The sequence below is a fragment of the Carya illinoinensis genome, chromosome 4, assembly GCF_018687715.1.
Source record: "Carya illinoinensis cultivar Pawnee chromosome 4, C.illinoinensisPawnee_v1, whole genome shotgun sequence".
Classification (NCBI taxonomy): domain Eukaryota; kingdom Viridiplantae; phylum Streptophyta; class Magnoliopsida; order Fagales; family Juglandaceae; genus Carya; species Carya illinoinensis.
The window spans coordinates 43,097,895-43,119,890 of NC_056755.1; the positions used below are offsets into that span (position 1 = coordinate 43,097,895).

Genomic DNA, 21,996 nt, shown 5'->3' on the forward strand with positions numbered 1-21,996 from the left:
ACTTTAAGTCCATATTTATCATATTTTACTTAGTGATATCAATTCTGTAGGAATTGAGAAACTGACTCGTGATTTATATATCACATTTTTATTTCCTTTCTATAAATACCCACTGACATTCAACAAGCATCACCTCTTTAGGTGTTTGGACTTCAAGTCCTGATGCATCATATTTTACTAGTGAATCAATTCTGCAGGAATTGTTTCTTTCAAATTTGGCCAATATTTTACGTCGTATTCTTCGACGGTTCTTGATTCACTTTCATCATTACTTCTGGTAATGTTAATTGTCATCTCATATGGAAATACGTTATCGATAACGATTTTATTTCTATCCATAATTTCTCCATTATTCATGAAATGTAACGAGATCTCGTTATTTTCAGGTACCTGTCCCTCTTCAATAGAAGACATTTTCATGAAAAACCTCTTCAGGAGGCACTCTTCAGGAGATTTATACTCTTTAAGAGTTTATATAGGATAATTTTATACAGAAAATTTGGATGGACTTTATTGCTTGTTTTGTGGGTATGGCCTCTTCAGGAGTACCAAATTATTTGTGCTTTTCTCTTTTGAGATGCTCTATCTTTTATATCAATACGTCTCACATGCCTTTAAACATGTCTTTAGACTGCTGAATTTCTTAATTGTCCTACAGAGACTTCAATTCTCGCTGGGATTTTAACAGCTAGAATATGAGACATTTTTATCTTATTGCATCCAAAATTTAATTATCATCTGAACTTCTGGTTCACATATGATAATCAAGATAACGTCGAATTATTTCATCTTATTTGCTTCTGGCAAATTTTTCTTTCCACTTCTGGTGGTAAGACTTTATAGTAAAAGAATCTTCTGGTTCTTTTATGGACGTCCATATGAAAATCATTCGATTTTTTGTAATTGATTTTAGATGATCAAGATAACCATTAAAGGATACAAATATTTTGAATCATATCACCTTTTAATACATCATAATATTTGATTCAATAATTTGTATAATATTATCTCAAAGAGAAAGGTTACAGCTTTTCCAATACGAGCTTCTGGCCCGAAAAGATATTCATTATCACGTTCAATCTCTTAGTTTCTTTGAATGAAACGCATCATTCTTTTCACTTCAGGGAATAGAATGATATAAATTCATTATCATTCACTTCAAAGAATGATACAGATCTAGTAAGACGTGACTAATGATTCTTATCAAAAACTCATTATTTTGCTCAGTCACTGAAAGACTAGATATAAATTTAGAATATATTGTGAACGTTTGTATTTTATATTACTACTTCAGGAGCATACTCGATATTGCTACTTCAGGATCACATTCGAAATGTTCATTCAAATATATATTCTTTCCACAATTTCAATTATGCAACTTCAGGTGCATAAATCATAATATTTTAGGGCGATCCTTCAGGGATGCTCCATTTCCATGCTCAGATAAATTATATCAATAATTCATAATAAGTATAAAAAGAATAAATAAAACTTGTATCTGAACTATGTAAATAAACATAGAATTTATCAAATAATAATAATGAATATAATCATAAATATTCACCTCAGTAATTATAAATAATATATTAAAAACTTACTTGAAGTTCATAATTTGTTTCCAACATAATCTCGTGCAGCTGTCTCTAGACTTTATCATGTGAAAGCTTTTTTTTTTTTTTTTTTTTTTTTTTGCGTGTGTTATCAACTCCACCTTTTACTCAAAAACTTTCAAGAAAAGTCTAACTTATCCAGCGCCTCAATAATCATAACCTATCAAGTAAACATGTCAGAAAGAAAAATAGCAGCACATGAAACTGAAATGTTTAGCACGGAATTGAAAATAAGAATATAGCTTGCGAGGCGTGGGTCCTGCTCGTTTTGGCACAAGCTTCAGAGGTGGCCGATGCAAGTCTCCTTCTCTTTCATTATTTTTATTTTATGTTTTATTTTTAAAATATTGCCAACAAGCCCCACGCTTTTGACTTTTTGTTTTTTCTCATGTAGGAAAAATTAATAGAAATTATTAGTTAAATATAACATGCCAACCTAATGGAATTTGTTAGTCAATTATGGCATGCTAAATCATTAAAAAAAAATTTTTTTTTATTTTGCCGCAGTCTCTAGTTTAGAAAAAGATCCAACTGCCGACACTAGTTCCGAATCCCAAGAACTTGTCTCCTTCCACTAGTCTTTGTCTTTGTCAGGGACGGCGCTTTCCCCTTACCGACCTACCTTTGAAATTACTTCCCTTTGCGATAGATTTACTATTGTGCTCCCTTCGGACACCATCAGGCTTAGATCTTGGCAGGTTCTTTATCGACCACACGATAAGGAGCAACACCACGCAGCAGCAAACCATATCGACCAGCAAGAACACCTGCTTCCAGGTGACCCAATCCTGCGCGAACGGCCCTTTCTCGTCGATAGCGACTTAAGCTATGTTCGCCACGACCTGAAGCGGGATCACAATCGAAAACTCTCCTAAAGCCACTAGGTACATTAGTATTACCCACTACAAAGCCATCTCTCTCTCTCTCTAGATATTCTTCTACTTCTGCAGATGAGCCCCGGCCTTCGGTCTTGCTTTTGGGTTTGGGTTTAGCTGAGGACAGAGTAGTTGGCGAGGAGACACGTGATGCGGTCCAGCATAACCGGTGCATCTGGAAAGAAGAACTGGACGGGCCAAGATGGTTCGGAGCTAGGTCTCCGTGGTCGAGTAGCCGGAGATGGCATAGATGCTAGATCTGTTGGTTTGATCCTTAATCTTTGAAATCAACGACCAAGATCGGCTCATGCTCATCCTCCCGTTTCTCGTTCACGGTCTCGCAACTATAAATCGTGGATCTCTCTAGACAGAGATCTAAGAATTGAAGGTCACCATTAAGTGCACGAACTTTTGAAGATCTAAGAGTATGCCGATGGCTTGCAGGTGTTTGGTGTGGCTTACGCACCACTACAATAGTATTCCAGCTGGCCAAAGAGAGATGAGTGCTGGAGTAGGTAGAGTTGGCCTGGTAGGTGGCTTGGTAGGCTGTGGAAAAATGCATCATGCTGATAATGTGTTATGAACTAAATGAAAAGAGAGAGAGAGTTTCAAGAGATTGAGAGAGAACGAGAGAAGAGATTCTCTTATTGATCTGTTATCAAACTTATGAATTTCTTAAAGAATTCAACGATATATATAAGCGTACAAATGGGACTATGCTAGCTCACTATACTAGCACTATGCTAGCACTATGCACTAGGCATATGTCGGCTAACTCACTATGCTAATACTATGCTAGCACTATGCACTATGCATTTGACGACTAAATAAATGTGGTCATACAATTCAAGATAGTTTATAACAGTGATGCATTATTATTTATTTTTTTCTTTATAAATTTATATTTTGCAATGTGATGTAACAACAATATTACCTATTTTGCATTTTTATTTATTTTGTTCTGTAAGTTATTTTTTTAAAAAACTTTTAAAAATAGACTAGAGATTAGGGAAAAAACCAAACCCAGATCTAAACCAAAAAGAAGAGAAAACAAAAGTTTAATAAACATAATCACAGCATCTAGAGAGATTAATTGAGTAAACACTCACATCCCAAGCAAAAGCTCGTAGCTCCAACTGCAGAAATCCTTTACTTTTTATAGATCTACACATAAACTCAAATTTATAAATACGAACTCAGATCTAGCTAAAGTGGGCAATAGCCAACAAGAGAGGAAAGTGATATAGAAACACTAAAACTTAGATCTAGCCAGAGTGGGCCACGACAGAGGAAACTAATATACAAACATAGAGAGAGAGAGAGAGAGAGAGAGAGAGAGAGAGAGAGAGAGAGAACATCCCAAATAACGAGAAAAATTTGGGAGAAGAAAGTAACATTATCGAACGGCAGCCACTCTAGTCACCAGCGGCGATGGATCCAACTGTGAGCAAGAGTTAGGGTTTCAGCAATCGGGGGGTGAGATGATCGTTGAGGTCTCTGTAAAGGTGTGAGTACTAAATGTGAAGTGTTAGGTTAGGTTTGTTTTGTTTTGTTTTTAAAATTAAAACCGATTACGGATATCCAGTTATAAAATCGGATCTGTAACCGGGTCCGGGTGGGTAAGAATTATTTCTTGCCCGCCCGGATGTAATTCGGGCGATTATCCACCCGGTTTCCGGGTTTTGGATCCAAGAAAAAAAAAATCCAATCCTGATTAACACCCCTAAAATAAATGTATTACAAAACCCAGATTCAATCCGAATATCCGCATTTTAAAAAGAAAAAAGCAAAAAAACCGAATATCCAGTTTCATTCTAGACATCTAGATTGAATCCGATTATCCGCCCAATTTTTAAAATCTAGGTCCGGATGAACACCCCTAACTAGTAGTCCTTGGGCCACTATTAAGAGCTAGCCCTTCTTGTAAGAATGGAGAAGGCTGTTTAACATCTTGAGGAAACTTGTGTAGTATAGTACAAACATGCATGAAGGCAGCCTTCAATAAAATGAATAAAATGTGGTCCTTTTTTACCTCCTTTTTAACTTGTGTGGTTCAATGCTGTGATTTCAGAATTTTTAATTTGTTTTTTCACGACTGTTCTAGACTTTGGATCAATGACTGTATAGTCTGTATCCATGCAACTTAATCATTAACAGTATATTGGAAATTTTGGTACGCACTGCACTGCTTGATTTGATACAAGATCTCCACTATCGCCAATGCCGGAATCACAAAATATAGACAGACCAACACCAAACACTAGATACCAAAAATAAAATAAAAATCGCTGAAGGGTTTAGTTGCTTTGTCCATTAATTCACAGAACCAAACAAAGGCTTCTCAAGGCACAAAACACAGACAGAAACATGGGTTTAATCACACACTAGCTACAGGCCTCATTGGCAACTGAGAACCCTTGAGCTTGACGAGCTGCAGCCTCTTCCGACACCATTGCTTGTAAAACCAAAGTCTTAATCTCCCAAGCCGAGTAAGGAAAACCCTTTCTGGCATATGAATTGAGCAGTGATGCAGTCCCCTGCTTCAACAACCTGTGGAAAGCGTTCTCCTTGTCTTTTCTCGCTGTTGCTTCCAACAGAGTCAGATCAGATCTGTAGCGTTCACTCGCCCTCCATCCGAACACCTTAGACACTGTTGCTTCCTGTGGGACCATCCTCGGCCACGCCTCATTCCTGCTGCTCCAGTACCTGCAATATATGGTCATCCACGCCGCCACAACTACCGGAGTCAGATCGAAGTCCACCCCGCCGAGACTTTTGACTCGGTAAAACTATATGCACCCCATTTTCTTTCATGAATAAAAATGTGTTTTTTTTTTTTACTCAAATGTTCTTGAACCAAACGACTCCGAGTTGTTACGTCGAACTCGGACGATTCCATCAGAGTCGTGTTTTCAAGAAATCCCCTTCTGGGTACCTTGAAAAAATGTCTTCTAAATATATTCTAAATATACATACGGAGGTATGTGAAAGTATCTATTCAAAAAATGCGTACAAATATACATGGTGGTAAAGACTCGCTATCTACAAGACAGATTGTTTTGGTTTGAAAGAGAGATCTTACAGGGGAGTGCATCTTCCTCTAGTTCTTGTGTAGAGAAACCCAGGCCTTCCCTTCTGAGCCAGCCTTGTCGCTGTTACCGTAGCTTCTGACGAAGCTGAAAAGCTAGAAAAAAAGAGGAGGAGAAGAAGAGAGAGAATGCGTGGACTCGGTGGATAAAGCCTCCCCATTTTTTCTCTTCCTTCCGCACTGAACTAATGTGCTTTCGTTTGCTATGCATAACCTGCTATCCGGCATCTGGGCCTCTGAGATTATTGCTCCACTCAAATTCAAAACGCTTGACAGCGACATCAGTGTGCCAGTGTCCCTTGGTAACTGGAGCTGTCCTCGTGCCGGTTCTGTTTTTCAAACAATTTTTATTTATTTATTTGGCTTGGAAGATGTTTTACTTACAATTTTTATTTATATTATAATAAATGCTGATGTGTCAATACAGTACAATGATTTGAGTCGGCTCAGAAGTTTTGAATCTTTTTTTTTTTTTTTTTTTTTTTTTTTTTTTTTTTTTTTTTAGAACAAAGCAAACACTTGGGGGGCTACAAGAAGCACCCAAAACCCAAGTGTAAAAAAGATATATTAAGCTAAAGCCAGAACCATACAACAAAGAAAGCCAAAAAAAGATCCGTATTTTATTTTCTGAGTGCATACAGACCCATTTTGTCTACTTTTAATATTCCTTTTAGTATGTGAGGAACATCGTTGAAATTATCCCAAGTTCCAGATTTCTTTTCCGAAGCCAAGCGGGCCAGAAAATCTGCCCCTGCATTACCTTCTCTAAAAACATGCATCACCTTAAATACCAATGTATTTAGAATGCCCTGTATTTCTTCCCAGTAGTCCTCAAGGTACCATATGCTACATCTCCCTCCTCTCAACCAATTTGCAACTAACAAAGAGTCCACTTCAATCTCTATTTTCTCAAGTGCTAAATCCTTACAATATTTTAGCCCATAATACAACGCTCGTAGTTCGGCTTCATTATTAGTCCCAACCTCCATCTCTTTTGCGTAGGCCCACATCATACGACCCTTATCATCACGAATTATGCCACCAGCGCCCATCTGACCCGGATTGCCCAAAGAGCTCCCATCCACATTAAGTTTAGCCCACCCCACATTTGGCTTGTTCCATTTCACCAAACAAGGTGATGTATTATGTCCCACTTTCATCGGGATACCAAGGTTACGTAAAACTTTGTCATCCCCATCACTAAACCTTTTGCTGGTGCGTAATCTTAAACCAACCCAAGCTAAGGCAGCTTTTATAGTCCCCCACAATCGATCCCCATTTTGCATCTTCCCTTCCATACGAGCTTTACATCTCCAAACCCAAAGAGACCAAGTTATAATAACAGGAACAATGCCTAGAAGCGTACCTTTTTGGGTTGAAAGTGATGCTTTGCGAAACCATAGTTCCATATTTGCCTTCCACGGTCTCCTATGATCATACGGCATGCCCATAAGTATAGAAGCGCGTCTCCATACGTCTGAAGCAACCTTCCCTGTAGCAAGGACATGGTCTTGATCTTCTATACTCCTATGCTCACAACACTCGCATCTGGAAGCTAGGGGAATTCCCAGGTGTCGAATGCGAACATCCACACTAAGGCTATGATTCAAAGCTTTCCAGATTGTAATCGAATACTTCTTGGGAAGGACGGGGTGCCATATCCAGTTTGCCCATTCCGATTTTGGCGCGTGAACCCGAATACACTCCCAAGCCGACTTAGATGAAAAGACCCCATTCAAAGCCGGTTTCCAGACTAGCACATCAGTGCCTTCTTTGTGTGCCCCTAGGCTATTTAGAATTTCTTCTGCTTTTATTTCCCCCACCAGACGTATTAGCAAATTCACATCCCAGCCATTCTGTATTCTGCACTCCCTTACCCTTAAAGACGATTGTGCAGTCATCTCGCAAGACTCTACCAAAGGGCCAGTCTTTAACCAAGGATCCCGCCAAAAGGAAACCTGTCCTTCCCTAACCCGCCACCAAGCATTATTAAGAATATTCGGAACCACGGTCATTATACACCTCCAGAGAGGTGATCCTTTAGTGTTATCAACTAATGTCACATGTTCTCCTTTACAGTATTTCTTCCTGAAAAAATTTGCCCATAGAGAATCACTGGATAACAGATTCCAAGCAAGCTTCATAAAAAGTGAAGACTGAACTTCTTCAAATTTTCTTAAGCCCAGTCCCCCTTCCTTGGTCGGCATACAAACCTTTTTCCAGGCCACCCACTTACGTTTCTGTTTGCCATTTGAGATACCCCAGAAGAAATTACTCATAATCCTGTTTAGCGAGGATACCACTTTCTTGGGAGTATGTAACACTGAGAGTAGATGGACCGGAATGCTTGATACCACATGGCGTAGTAAAAGAAGACGAGCACCTGCTGATAGGAGCCTATTTTGCCACCCCTCTAGACGATCACGGATACGGTTCATTAAATCCTCAAAATAAGCCACCTTTAACCTTCCACTAAATAGAGGGACACCCAGGTACTTAACCGGAAATAGACCTTCCGAGAAGGAAGTCAACTGAAGGATATTTCTTTTTCGAACCGAGTTGACATACTTGGGGAAAAAAATGGAAGACTTCTCCTTATTAACCACTTGACCCGACCAGCTTTCATACAAGGCAAATACGTCAGAAATGGCTTGCATGGAAGCTCTACCCCCGTTTGCAAAGACCACTATATCATCAGCATAAAATAAATGGGAGATCAGGGGTGTGCCCCGAGGGTGGGAGTAAGGTGCAATTTTCTCCATCTCAAAATTATGTTTTATCAAGCGAGACAAGGTTTCTTGAACTAATATGAACAAGTAAGGGGACAAAGGGTCACCTTGACGCAATCCACGACCACTGGGGAAGAAACCTTTAGCCGACCCATTCATGACCACTGAGAACCATGGAGTCGATATGCATTGTCTGATTAATTCACAGAACCGGGTTGAGAAACCAAAAGATGTCATAACATGTAATAAGAAATCCCAGTCAAGACTATCGTACGCTTTGGCTATGTCGACTTTGATGAGAACATTTCCCCCACGGACCTTTCTGTTTATCATATGGATCATTTCTTGGGCCAAAGTGATGTTTTCAAAGATGCTTCTCCCTGGCAAGAAAGCCCCTTGCTCAGGAGATATAATTCTGCTTAGGATAGGGGACATCCGTCGCACAAGAATTTTTGCAAATACCTTGTATATGACCGAGCACAAACTTATGGGTCGAAACTTATCAAAACCTGTGGGTTGTTGCATTTTCGGAATGAGAGCGATGTACGAGGCTGAATAGAATCTTGGCATTGGGACCCCACTATACATGTCTCTGACTGCTGCCACCACATCAGCTTCAACCAAATCCCAACATACTCTATAGAATCCTGAGCCAAACCCATCAGGGCCAGGACTACTGTCCACAGGGATGGAAAACATAGCCTCTTTTACCTCTTGGATCGAGGGAAACTTCAGGAGGCTATCATTCTCCTCTTCTAGAATAGTTATCTGAACATAGGTCGACAAATCTGGAAGATCTCTATGAGGTCTCGCTTGTAGGAATGTGCTAAAGAAATCCACTGCACCTGAATGAATGGATTCCGGAGTGGTCAGATGTGAACCATCCCGACATCGCATCTCTTGAACTACAGGCTTGGATCGTGAAACATAGGTCCTGAAGAATTGTGCCGATGCCTCCCCTTTTTCTGTCCAGTTAATCTTTGCCTGTTGGTTTAGTCTAATCTCTTCTCTCTGAAGCCATGTATCAAGATTTTCTCTAGCAACTACCAATTCTGATTCTACAGATTCCGAAAAACCAATCTGTAGTTGGTTTTCTAAATCCTCTATCTGCTTCTCTAGATTCTGTATGTTGGTTTCAGTGTGCCCGAAAACTCGCCTGTTCCACTCCTTTAAGATCCCTTTCATTTTCTTCAATTTGGTAGTCAAACTGAAAATACCCCTGGGCAAAATTGGCTCGTTCCACGCATTCTTTACCACATCTATGAAGTTCTCATGAGAGGCCCACATTTGTTGGAACTTAAATGGGGTGGATCCATACCGAGTATGGAGGGATTTTAGGACAAACGACATTGGGGCATGGTCCGAAGTCGTGCGAGCCAAGTACCTGCAAAAGGCATCTGGTAAAGAGGTGACAGCCAGTGAGTTCATCATACATCTATCAATCTTAGACCAACTTCTAGAGAGACCCTTCTGACCATTGCACCAAGAGAATTTACTTCCTACTGACTTCATTTCCATGAGTCCACAAGTATCAATAAACTCATTAAAATCATCCATAGCAATCCTCAAACGAGGTCGCCCGCCTCTTCTCTCCTCCTCCCTGCGAGTAATGTTGAAATCTCCAAGGCATAGCCAAGGAATATCTTGCACGGCATCCAAATGTAACGACCTCCAGAGTTCTCGCCTTTCCAAATAACTACATCTGGCATAAACTACTGATATGACATATTGTTGAGAATTTATAACCAAAGAAATGGTGATGTGTTGGGAGCTGACATTAGTGACTGTGATATGTAAGGCACCTCCCCAAAGCACCCAGAGTTTCCCACCAGCACACTGATTGGAGAAACTGTGTTCAAACTTCAGTGTATTTTTCAACATATCCAAACTATTCTCATCTGCAAAAGGTTCAGCAAGCATAATTAAATTTAATTTCAACTTTCTGACCATCTTACCCAGTCTTATCCGAGATGATTTGAGTCCCCGGATATTCCAATATAATGGACTACAATTCATAGATTCAGGCATACGGGCTTGCGAGGAACCCGAGTTGAGCTTCTGAGTTTTTTTCTACCCTTTCCTTGAGTTTTCTCTTTTGTTTCATCACTGTCCGATGGGTATTGTTTATTTTTACTCAGATGTTCCGCAATTCCATTTTCTGGTTCCGAGTAACTTTCTTCGGCCCTACCGTCTTGCATGTTTCCGGGATTATATAGGTCCCCTTGTCCGGTATCTTGCGACTCTTGAACAAACATTTCCTCTGGCCTGGTTTCCGGCACCATTTCCACACTTATTTCATCACTACTCACAATGGCATCCCCATTTAATCGAATGAGCAAATTTGCAGTCTGTTCCCCTATCGGTGAGAGTTTCAGAGTTTCACGAGAATTGCCTTGATCTTTCGTTACTTGATTTTCAGTGTTTCTCATCACTACTTCCTGTTCCCTTTCATACGACCACAGTTCCACTGTATTTACCTCCCTGTTAGCATGATCTTGCACCTCTTCTCTTTCCATCAAAGGCTTTTCTGTTATAGGTTTCTTCCCTGTAGCCGAGTTGGTCCCCATTCTCGGAATTTCAGTTTCTGTCTCTTGGATTGGTTCAGCATTCATTGATTCAGTATTTCGGCAGTTCAGCAATTCAGTAATAACTGGGTAGTTATTCTCACCATTTTTTCGATTAGCTACCTCCCCCATTTCCGTCCGGCAATTCGACAAGTCAATGATAACTGGTTCATTATTTTCACCATTTTCCCCGTTAGCTGCTTCCCCCATTTCCGACCACACCACTAATTCGTTAGCACCTGTTTCGGCCTCTACGTCTTCAGCCTGTATAATTGGTTTTTCCACATCCATTTCCTTCATACAATTTCCTGCTTCCCTTTGTAACCCCACGGTATTATTCCTCTTTAAACCACTCGGGCCGGCACCTCCAATTTCAACCCATTTCATCTTCGGTAAGAACTCTGTTTCTTTACCTTCTTCTTCTTCATTTATTAAATTCTGAATCTGACTAATTTTTTTATTTTCCTCCATTTCTTTTCCCTTTTTAGCTCCAATGTTCCTGGCCCCCTCTTTCCGTTTACACTTCTGAAAATTGTGGCCTTGGACTCTACAATTTGAGCAATAAGCAGGGAGTGTTTCACACTCTATCTTCACGTACAATCTGGAGCAATGGTTGGGCGTGCCAATCCAGATTCCTCGGATTGGTTCTACAGCAGCATCCATCTCCAAACAAACTCTTGCTCCGTCCGTCTTGGTGGCGCATCTTGTGGCATTGTCACGGCGTAGAAAACGCCCAAGAGGAGAAGTAATATTTTTCAACATAGATTCATGGTAAAAGTTAGGAGGCAAACCTGGAAGGAAAACCCACACCGGGACAAGGGATGGTTCGGCCTCCTCATCAAATTCTGGGTGCCAGTGAAAGCCTCGGTAAGGAGCTCCATTAACGTCCGTTGCTTCCCTCGAAAAAGCCTTGACAAAATCCGGTTCATTAGAGAACCGAATGAATACGTTTCTAGCTCTTCTCATAGCCGAAATCACAGGTTGAAACTCTAAGCCCCATCTATTCCGAATGAAGGCACGGATGACATCTAGTGATGGCCTTTGCTTGAGAAACTTCAAAACCATGGAGTATTTGAAAGGTACAGCAGACCTCTCAATTTCCTCTTTGGAAAAAAACACACAAAATTCCCCATCAACAACCTTTGCCGGGCGAAATGGAATTTCAACCTCCGGTAATGGCTGAGGGGATTGAGCCACCATATCCGCAAAATTTCTCTGCCGTCCAGCGTTCGCTATTGGCCCAGGACCCCCAGCGGCAGCCATACGGCGCTGCCCCAGGTTCAAAGATGAAAAAACCAGTTCACCGACCCCCTCCAACGCGCCGATCAGAGAGAGAGGAAGAGGAAGCTCCCCCTTACTTCGACCCCATCCCTCATCAAGAAGCTTCCCCCAACCCTCTGCCTCCCCCTGAAACAGGCAGATCCAACGATCACGGTGCCAAACCGATCTGTATCGCCGACCACACACACCAAACCGAGCTCCGCCTCTCTCAATCCTCTGCCTCCCCCTTCAACCCCTGCCTTCCCCGGCCGAGCTCCCTTCGTCGCCGTTGACCCGGATCGGAAGGACCCGCCAGTGCTCCCGGTTCGACGCCTGAGAGAGAGGACGGGACCGGGATCAAGGGCTAGATCCAGTTGGGGTCGGGATCAGGAGAGAGGATCGGGATCGCGTCTAGCCGCTTCGATCCGGGTAGAGGCCGAGCTGCTGGTTCAGGATTTCGCCGCGTGAGAAGGTCCGATCCGGGTAGCGGCCGAGCTCAGTGACACGCCGATCTAAGAAGGATCGGGAATCGCGGTACTGAGACAACTGTCAGAAGTTTTGAATCATCTCACATATATAAATAAGGAAAACATTAGAGCTACCGTTGGCTAATTTTTTTTTTTTATGATTAAGAAAAAAAATTTTAATATTATTATAATTTTTTAAAAATATTTAAAAGTATTAAAAATGATTTTAAAAAAAACAAAATTAAAAAAAAAAAATTTACCTAACAGTGAATCCAACGGGAGTCATCAGCTGTTCCCGTAGCACCGTTCTATAAATAATAGAGAATTCCTTCTAGCCGGTCGGACTGGCCTTCCCCATTTAACAGCCACCCACTAGTATTTAGACACGTAAGACTTCCACTATAATTAATATGAACCTCTGTTACACCGAATACTCGGTGCTTGTGCCCTTCAGTTCTTGTAGTGTCACTTCTACAAAACAGACCATTGCTCGCTGTGAGGGGTCGGTCATCTCTTCCGTCCGTTTGCACCACTGCCCAACAATTTTGGAAGTTCAACCGCAACCATCTCAATCCGACAGACCAAGTTGCTGGGAAATTAATAGAGAAGCTCTTTTGACATCAATGGCTCCAAATACTCAAACCACTTTGAAAAAAAAAGGTACTATTGTGTTAAAATAAAAATAGAAAAAATAAAAAAGAAACCCAAACCTCACTGTCAATGAAGAAAGTGTTGTGCCTTGTCCATCATCAAGAAGAGATATATTCTGTAAGGCCCTTCATTGCTATATTCTCTTGGGGTTCATTTTTACTGGATATAGCAGAAAGTGTTTGACACGAAAACAGACCACCCCACCCCATCCCTTTCTTCCCTTCGCAGCACCCCCTTCCCCTTACCCTTCGTGAATGAAACCCCCCTCCCCTTCCGGTGATCTGAAACGAAACCCCCCACCCCTTCCCATAAACTGAAACTCCACCCCTTCCCGTAAGCTACCTCAGAGAACGAAACCCCCCCCCCCCCCAAAAAAAACCCCTTCCCGTAAGCTGCCTCCCCTTAGCTTCTATGAGTTGCTTACCAAATCAAACGGACAAAAAAAAAAAAAGGATTAAGGTTTTATGTTACAGACTGAGAATGATGAAGATGACTTCCCGCCCATCTCTCCGATGATCTTCTTTTTTTTTTTTTTTAGGTTAAGGTTTTATGTTAGCCATGAAAATCAGCACGGCTTGGGTGAAATCTGGAGTAATCGGTTTGGAAGAAATCGGCTAAGGAGGACAATGATGGACTAGCGGTAGTGGACTGTTGGCGGTGGATGCTAGCGGTGGAGGTATGCTCAGTTTTAATTCTGGATGCACAGGGTCGGGATCGATGTCGGGCTAAGCTGAAATAGAGTGAAGTTCTCTCAATTGAAGTGTGAATCAATTCCTATCCCATGTGCACGAGTCTAACATGATTGTGATGTAATTTCTGAGGTGGCATTTTCTAAGTGGAGGGTTGTTATTCCTTTAAAATCAGACCGACCGCTTAGAAGCGGCTCTGTAAATAATATCATGCCCGTCTAATATTCCAACTATGTGATTCTCACCAAACAACTTATGCACATGCTTTGCCACCTTTTTTATCCCTTCTTGAGTGAACTTCTGATGAAGATTCCGACAACGTCTTTCTATTCCAAATGGTATATTAAATATACAGCTTCAATACGTGGATTTATAGTACCAAATCAAGATATGCGTAGAGCCAGCACTAAATGCTGGGAAAATTATGTGTGTTTGTTTCTTTTCAACGTGTATAAAATATGAGAGAGATCAAAATTATAAGAAATCTTAAAACTTTTATTTATCTACAGCACAACACGATTAACCACGTACGTACAATGTAAGCGTCTAGGTAAATTATAAGATCAAAGTTATTATTAATTTGCATAATTCTAGTAACCTCTCTTTCTTTCTCTGAATTACGTCCCTTAAAGCCACCTGCCGCTCTACAGAACCAAATGAGGTGTAAAGAAACCAGGAGGTGATAGCCATGCAAGCTGAAGAATGGCGAGAGTTTCCTTACCCACCTTCTCATGCGCGTCTCTCCCTCGTCCACTTTTCTCTCCTATAAATTTCCACCACTTCACCTCATCAAGACCCAAAGCATCCATCCCCGGCCATCAGACCTCACCATGGCCAAGCCTCTCTCACTCGTCTCTTTCTTTCTCTGCCTGCTTCTGCTCTTCAATGGCTGCCTAGCTCAAAGCAGTGGACGTCAACAACAAAGGTTTGGCCAGTGCCAAATTAATAGGCTCGATAACCCACTAACCGCATTGAGGCTGAAGCCGGTGTGATCGAGTCCTAGGACCCCAACCACCAGCAATTTCAGTGCGCCGGGGTGGCCGTCGTTCGGCGTACCATTGAGCCCAACGGCCTTCTCTTGCCTCAATACAGCAACGCCCCTCAACTCGTCTACATTCTCAAAGGTGCATGAATTCAGAAACTAGCGATGATCTGCGATTTAATTAAAACAATGTGCGTGGTCGTGATTGGTAATGCATGGTTACTTTTTGAGTGTACAAGTAGGGGTATCACCGGGGTTCTATTTCCTGGGTGTCCTGAAACATTCGAAGAATCTCAACGACTATCTCAACAAGGACAAGGCCAGAGCCGTAGGTTCCAGCAAGACCGGCATCAGAAGATTCGACACTTCCGAGAGGGTGACATCCTTGCATTCCTTGCAGGAGTAGCCCATTGGTGCTACAACGACGGAGATAGCCCTGTCCTTGCAGTCAGTCTACTTGACACCAATAACATTGCAATCAGCTTGACCAGAACCTGAGAGTAAGAAATTCACATCCCTCATGATGCCATTTTCTGCAGCTCACGTCGTAGTAATGCATGCCTCAATTCCGTGTCTGTCTCTGTTAATTTACTTGAGGTCTTCAGTATTTTTTTTTTTTTCAAAATTTGCATATAATATATATGCGAGTTGGATGGATGTGCTAATTACTGTGTTGCTTGGTATGCGGGCAATAGAATTTCTACCTCACTGGAAACCCCGATGACGAATTCCGGCCACAAGGGCAGCAGCAATACAAGCAGCATCGCCACCAGCAACAACGGCAGCGTGAAGGTGAGCGTGGGATGGGCTGAGGCAACAATGTATTCAGTGGCTTCGATGCGGAGTTTTCGGCGGACGCTTTCAACGTGGATGTTGAGACCGCGAGAAGACTTCAGGGGCGACAAGAAGACAGCAGGAGGGGCATAGTGAAAGTGGAAGGCGACCTTCAAGTGATCAGGCCGCGATGGTCGAGGGATGAGCAGGAGCGAGAGGAGAGGTGAGAGAGAGAACGTGAGAGAGAGTGGGAACGCGAGCGCCAATAGGGTCGATGTGGTGGACGTGATGACAATGGTCTTGAGGAGACTATCTGCGCTGCGAGGCTAAGGGAGAACATCAGCGACCCTTCCCGCGCCGACATCTTCATGGAAGAAGCCGGTCGCATCAGCACCGTCAACAGCCACAATCTCCCAGTCCTCCGATGTCTCCAACTCAGCGCCGAGAGGGGAGTTCTCTACAGGGTAATTGAGAAATGAACTCTGCTACTGTCAGTGCTGCATGTATGGCAATCGAATCATAAAACTGAATCCTGAAAATATACGTATGTATATATGCCGGATGCTCTGTATGTTCCACACTGGAACCTGAATGCCCACAGCGTGGTTTATGCCATAAGGGGTCGCGCCGAGGTTCAGGTGGTCGACAACTAATGTCAGACCGTGTTCGACGACGAACTCAGAGAGGGTCAGATCCTGACAATCCCGCAGAACTTTGGTGTTGTAAAACGAGCAAGAGATGAGGGTTTCAAGTGGGTTGCTTTCAAGACTAATGTGAACGCCATGATTAGTCCACTTGCAGGAAGAACCTCAGCCTTCAGGGCCTTGCCGGAGGAAGTGCTGGCAAATGCCTTCCAAATCTCGAAAGAGGAAGCAAGGAGGCTCAAACTTAACAGGCAGGAGAGCACTTGGGTTCGCTCGAGGTCAAGGTCTTCCTCTTGAGGGGAGGGCTGCAGCTTAATGTTAAGATGTAATCTTAGTGCCATGCATGCAAGCTGCCCGTAGTTTTGTTTCTCGGTTGCTCGATCGGCTCTTAGACTCGACAATAAAAGCCTTTCCCTAAAATATGACAATAGGAAGATCAAAGTAAATAAAAGCCTTTAAAAAATGGAATTGTATATGAAAATTTACAATTGATGCAGAGTTTGTAATATGATTATAAAATCTCAGGAATCTGTTGCAACATCTTTCTTTTAATATGCCTGCCTATTAATTTGCATGTCTGTTCAAGATTTGATATATAACATTTCACAAGGCAAAATGTCTCAGTCAGTTGTCCATATTGTAGCAGTAGTTTTTGTCTCATGCTTTGGTAACTTCCAGATGAGGGACCGATTCTCAGAGTACAGCCTATGAGAATCTGGTAATCTGTTCACAATTTCTATTTTGTAGTCGGATTTAACTTCTCTATTCACTAATGCAGAATGAATTCTAATATTCTTTCCCATTTTCTATATCCTCTGGAAAATAACTCCTTATGGGACACATCCCATCCGACCAGTTGTAATCCAAATCATTAACACCCAAAACCAAAAAGGAAAAAGAAAAGGTTCTAAAAACAAAGTAATTGCGAACTTAACCGGGTTTTCTTAGGCAGATATTATCAGTGATCAGTTGAAGTTCCTTAGTGCCTACATATTCATTCTATTCCAAGATGACTTTTAACTTATGCAGAGGGTCTTTCTCTCAACCATATGTCAGGAAAATCTATGTTAGGGAACAGTAGAAAGAGCACATGACCTTGTTGCTCATTAAGTGTCAAGTAATTGATAATTGTGGCTGAACAGAGGTGAAGGCTTCTTATTTACAGAGAAATAGTTATAAACGGTTGGGTTTATTAGAAGAAAATATTTGTAACTAAATTAGCATTATACAATAAATAGAACCTTCATTAGGGTCCATATTAACATTTTGATTTCCTGTGTGTTTTGAAAGATATCATTGTATTAGAGATCTTATCACATTCATAAAGTATACTTAGGTAGGGTTTATCGAATACACTTTTCTTAATGAAAAATTATGTACCATCCATTAGTTAAATGGTACATTTCCTGTAACAGACGACAAACCATAAACCTGACTCTGGCTTCAAACAGAGCTTTCTCATACCACAATTAGGTGAATCACTAGATATCAAAAGTTTTGGGACATGAAACCGAACACAACAGTTGCAGAAGGACAAAAAAAATAAGCCTAGATCACTCATGAGCAACCACAACTAATTGTTTCCCGACATTGCGGCCACTGAAGAGCCCTACCAGAGCTGCCGGGCCACTCTCAAGTCCTTCGGCTATATCCTCCACATACACTATTTTCCCTTGTCTGATATACGGTAGCACTACATCCAAGAACTTAGGATAGAGATCAAAGTAATCAAAGACAGCAAATCCTTTTATGTGGATCCTCTTATAAACAATGCACATCAAGTTGTGAACACCTTCAGGCTGATCAAGATTGTATTGTGAGATCATTCCACATACAGCAATCCTGCCATGGTCTCTCATGTTAAGGAGCACAGCATCAAGCATTTTCCCCCCAACATGCTCAAAGTAGATGTCAATGCCTTCAGGGAAGAACCTGGTGACTCATAAATTGTAAAGGCAGTAACCAAATGCTCGAGAAAGCAATGCTACAGGCTACAAGTTATAATTAATGGTTGTATAGTATGGCCTGGCTATTATCATGCAAAAATATGACCCTCTTTCGCTAAAAGAATTATGTCTCCCTTCCCTTTCGTCGTCCCTACTCTGCCTCATTTTAGTACTCCATTTTATTTGCAAATTAGATGCATACAGCACAATCACTGTTATAAGAAGGATTTACCATTGCAAAAAAATAAGATTATAAGACAAATCTTATGAATTGCCATCATAATCTTAATCTTCAATTGTTAGTAGGATTTTCCATGAGTGTGTTCTTTCCACATGTCTACATCACTTCGAGAAGATGCAGTTTCATAATCATAAGTGGTTACATGAGAGATATAGGACTCCTCATTAGAAGAAAAGCAGTAAAGTTATTGAACAGAATTGTGAAATTGTGCGTTTTACATTTTTACCGTCTCATGTTATATTCTTCTTCTTCTCTATTATCATTTAAGGTGATCGGTACCGTGCCATTTATGGTTATAGACATATAGATTTACATGAAGCAAAAATGGAACAACTTCATTTCCATCTGATGTTCAGATGTTTCTTAAACCTATAGAATGATAAATTGTGATCTGTGATGCATATGAACCGACCTTTTCAAAGCAGCATCCAAGTCATTTTCTTCCTTATAATTGAAAGCCCCATCAAATCCAAACTTGTTCTTAAGCAGATCAACCTGCACAGAACCAAAGCAAAACAAACAGAATAAAGGATTTAAATTACTTCTTGAGGGGCATTGAATGATCTGGTCACTCCCTTCTGAAACAGAGACAGGGAGGGGAAAGGAAGATATTGGGGAGATAAAACCTCGAAACCTTGTGAAGAATACTGTCTACCGATAATCACCTATAGTATATGAAAGTGTTTTCCTCAAAAAAAAAAAAGATCTTTGATATGCCTAATGTTTCCCATCAAATTTTTCGTAAGGAACACAGGTAACATAGTGGCCAAAACATCGTGGTCCATAAACCCTACAGTCATTCCATTGGGCAGAGAAAATCAAAAAAGTGTAGAAAAACTACAAAAATTGTGACACTAAAATCTCAAAAAAAAAAGGAATTCTGATCAACAGAGGAAAAGGCAAGATTCATGTCGGAAATACATGCATTCCAGTGTCAAGAATCCAGGATGGGATAGTACACGTATTTCCCAGACAAAACTCTCTCCATTGTACTGAGAGTCCACGAGTTGGCTCGGATCGACTCTAAAATTTATAAAGAAACCAAATGACACGTGACAAGATGAGCTCAACTATTCTGTCATGGCCATGACATGTAACTAAATTGCTTTATGAAAGGCAAACTTTCAAAGATGGTAGCCATTGAATAAAGAATACTTGGGGCTTAAACCATTAAGCAAGCAAAACAGAGAAACACAAAACCTTTTCTTTACTTCCAGCACTTCCAACAACATAACAACCCATCAGCTTTGCAAATTGCCCAACCAGCTGACCAACTGCACCGGATGCTGCAGAAATGAAGACATATTCTCCTTTCTTGGGAGAACAAATTTCATAGAAACCGGCAAAAGCAGTCAAACCAGGCATACCTACAATAAAACCCAAACGCACAGACAATTACAGGGACGATAGATACAACTAATATGAGGAGAGTCGACAAATTGCAGAAAAAACTACGAAAACCCATGTTATGGAGCGCAAGTACTGAGAGGTAATCTCACTCAAATAAAACCAAAGCACACATCTGCAGCATTCATTGACATGCAACGCCAATTCAATCTAGTGTGTCCTGAGTATGTAAAACATATTCATCCGCCAAAAGAGACAACTTACCAAGAATTCCAGTATAGTAGGAAAGGGGTACATCAGTGTGCTGGATTTTAAAGAGGGCTCCCGTTTCCGTGATAAGACTGTACACTTCCCATCCGGTTGTGCCCCAGATCAAGTCTCCTTTCTTGTATTCTGGGTTTCTCGATTCCAAAACTTTGGCCACCCCAAACCCAGTTAATGGCTGCATCATGCATGTTATGACCAAAGCACAAAAATCTATCATTGCAAGCTTCTTCTTACACGTTACAAACTGAGTTATTTCACAATTTCCAGTCTCATCAATATATGTTTTCCTATTTTTTCTATAATTGAGCATATTTTCTTTTTTGTTCTTAATTTGGAAAATTAAGCTTATCCCGTTCTTAATTACCATCTCTTATGCTACGTGAACTCCCAAATATTAATTCTGGCACTTATTTATCACATGACACTAGTTCAAAAGTTAGATGCATCCTGATCTCATGCATTTTGACAACTAATGAATAAAATTTTCAAAATTTCTTATAATTTTATTCTTAAACATCACTAGACAAAATACTTTTTAATTTTAAATTTTCAAAATTTTCATTTAATCATTACCAAATTATTACTCAAATACAAAAATCAATAAAATTTTTATAAATTTCAAAATAAAAAATTGTATTCAAATAATTTTTAACTTTATAATAATCATTTTTTTCCTATTTTTTAGAACTCAATAAAATATCTTAAAATTTGGTAAATAGTAATGATTAAAAATTAATTAAACCGGTTTGTGCTCAATTGACATGTTATATTGATTACTGATATCCTTTTCAACGTGGAAAATAATTATTTTTTCAAAAAAAAAATGGATAAGAAGATTAGAAGAAGAGTTGAAAGAACAGACGAACTAAACAGAGTGATCACATATGCACTAATTCACGGCGGGTCGGAGGAGGAATCTGAAAGCATTACAACAAAACAAAAACTAGAGGGATTCCAAATGCATCACCTTAAGGAAAGTGAAAGCTAAAGGTGAGATCGAAAGAGATGAGAAAGTAGTGATGGTGTGCTTACAGAAGAAAGGGGAAAGGAGTTAAAAAGGTTAGGACCCTGAATGTTGGTCATCCGGATACGCATATAGGGATCACACGACAAGTAAAGATTCTTCACCAATATCGCCTTTTTCATGTTGGAGCCCTCCGGAACCTTCAGCTTCATGGTTACACTTCTTACAGACATGTCCGACTCCTTTGGAAAACCAGACACGTATTCCCTTAATATCACCTGCTTGTTCCTCACTTCCTCATCACCACCACAACTCGCCATTCTCAATCTCCTCTCTCTGTGATTGTGTATTTGTTTCTTTTTTCAGCTTCTTCGGCTCTTGCTCTCCCCTTTATCGGCCTTAGAACAACAGTACCAGTACGTGTGGCTACTATTATCAGTTTGTGGGCCGAACATGTTAAACGCGGCAGCATTATTGTTAAAACAATTCTGTACCAAACGATGCTTTTTCTGTAGGGACGGTGCTACAGGCAACGCTGATAGCTCCCGCTGAGAGTTATTGTTGGTCATTGTTTTTTTTTTTTTTTCAAATTATTTTTTAATATTTTAAAATATTTTAAAAATATATAAAAAATTTATAATAATATTAAACAATTTTTTTAATCATTAAAAAAATATAAAAAATAAAAATTGGCCAACAATGACCCCAGCAAGAACCACCAGCTGTAATTAGTGTTTTCCTTTATGTAGCCATTATTATTAGAATTTTCCTTTTTTATCTGTTGACTTGTAAAAATGCTTTCAATTTGATGGGTACGATTGTTAATAACAAAGAATTGGAAGACATAAAAATCAAATAAATATATATTACCTCTAATTTTTTTACAATTCTTTTATAA

The 21,996-nt window shown here is 40.4% G+C and overlaps 2 protein-coding genes and 1 pseudogene across 2 annotated transcripts; 1 reads left to right on the top strand and 2 right to left on the bottom strand.

Moving 5' to 3' along the window:
- Window positions 1-4,759: 4,759 nt before the first annotated feature.
- On the bottom strand, window positions 4,760-5,862 carry LOC122306927. The gene is made up of 2 exons (XM_043119500.1): window positions 5,568-5,862; window positions 4,760-5,191 (listed from the first exon to the last, which is right to left on the bottom strand). Exons 1-2 carry the CDS (start codon window positions 5,732-5,734, stop codon window positions 4,870-4,872), a joined length of 489 nt encoding a protein of 162 aa, XP_042975434.1. The 5' UTR covers window positions 5,735-5,862; the 3' UTR covers window positions 4,760-4,869.
- An 8,844-nt stretch (window positions 5,863-14,706) lies between these two features.
- LOC122306044 lies at window positions 14,707-16,873 on the top strand (annotated as a pseudogene).
- An 802-nt stretch (window positions 16,874-17,675) lies between these two features.
- LOC122306043 (2-alkenal reductase (NADP(+)-dependent)-like) lies at window positions 17,676-21,534 on the bottom strand. The gene is made up of 5 exons (XM_043118380.1): window positions 21,167-21,534; window positions 20,132-20,309; window positions 19,721-19,887; window positions 18,933-19,015; window positions 17,676-18,265 (listed from the first exon to the last, which is right to left on the bottom strand). The coding sequence occupies exons 1-5, from the start codon at window positions 21,416-21,418 to the stop codon at window positions 17,887-17,889; spliced, it is 1,059 nt and encodes a 352-aa protein (XP_042974314.1). The 5' UTR covers window positions 21,419-21,534; the 3' UTR covers window positions 17,676-17,886.
- Window positions 21,535-21,996: the final 462 nt, after the last annotated feature.

What these genes read in the sequence shown, in the direction of transcription:
- LOC122306927 (XM_043119500.1), bottom strand. Translation starts at nt 5,734, where the DNA reads ATGGGGAGGCTTTATCCACCGAGTCCACGCATTCTCTCTCTTCTTCTC. An exon ending in AGAGGAAGATGCACTCCCCT is followed by an intron (nt 5,192 to 5,567) that starts GTAAGATCTCTC and finishes CATATATTGCAG; the next exon opens with GTACTGGAGCAGCAGGAATG.
- LOC122306043 (XM_043118380.1), bottom strand. Translation starts at nt 21,418, where the DNA reads ATGGCGAGTTGTGGTGGTGATGAGGAAGTGAGGAACAAGCAGGTGATA. An exon ending in CTACTATACTGGAATTCTTG is followed by an intron (nt 19,888 to 20,131) that starts GTAAGTTGTCTC and finishes GTTTTATTGTAG; the next exon opens with GTATGCCTGGTTTGACTGCT. An exon ending in TTGGATGCTGCTTTGAAAAG is followed by an intron (nt 18,266 to 18,932) that starts GTCGGTTCATAT and finishes ATGAGTCACCAG; the next exon opens with GTTCTTCCCTGAAGGCATTG.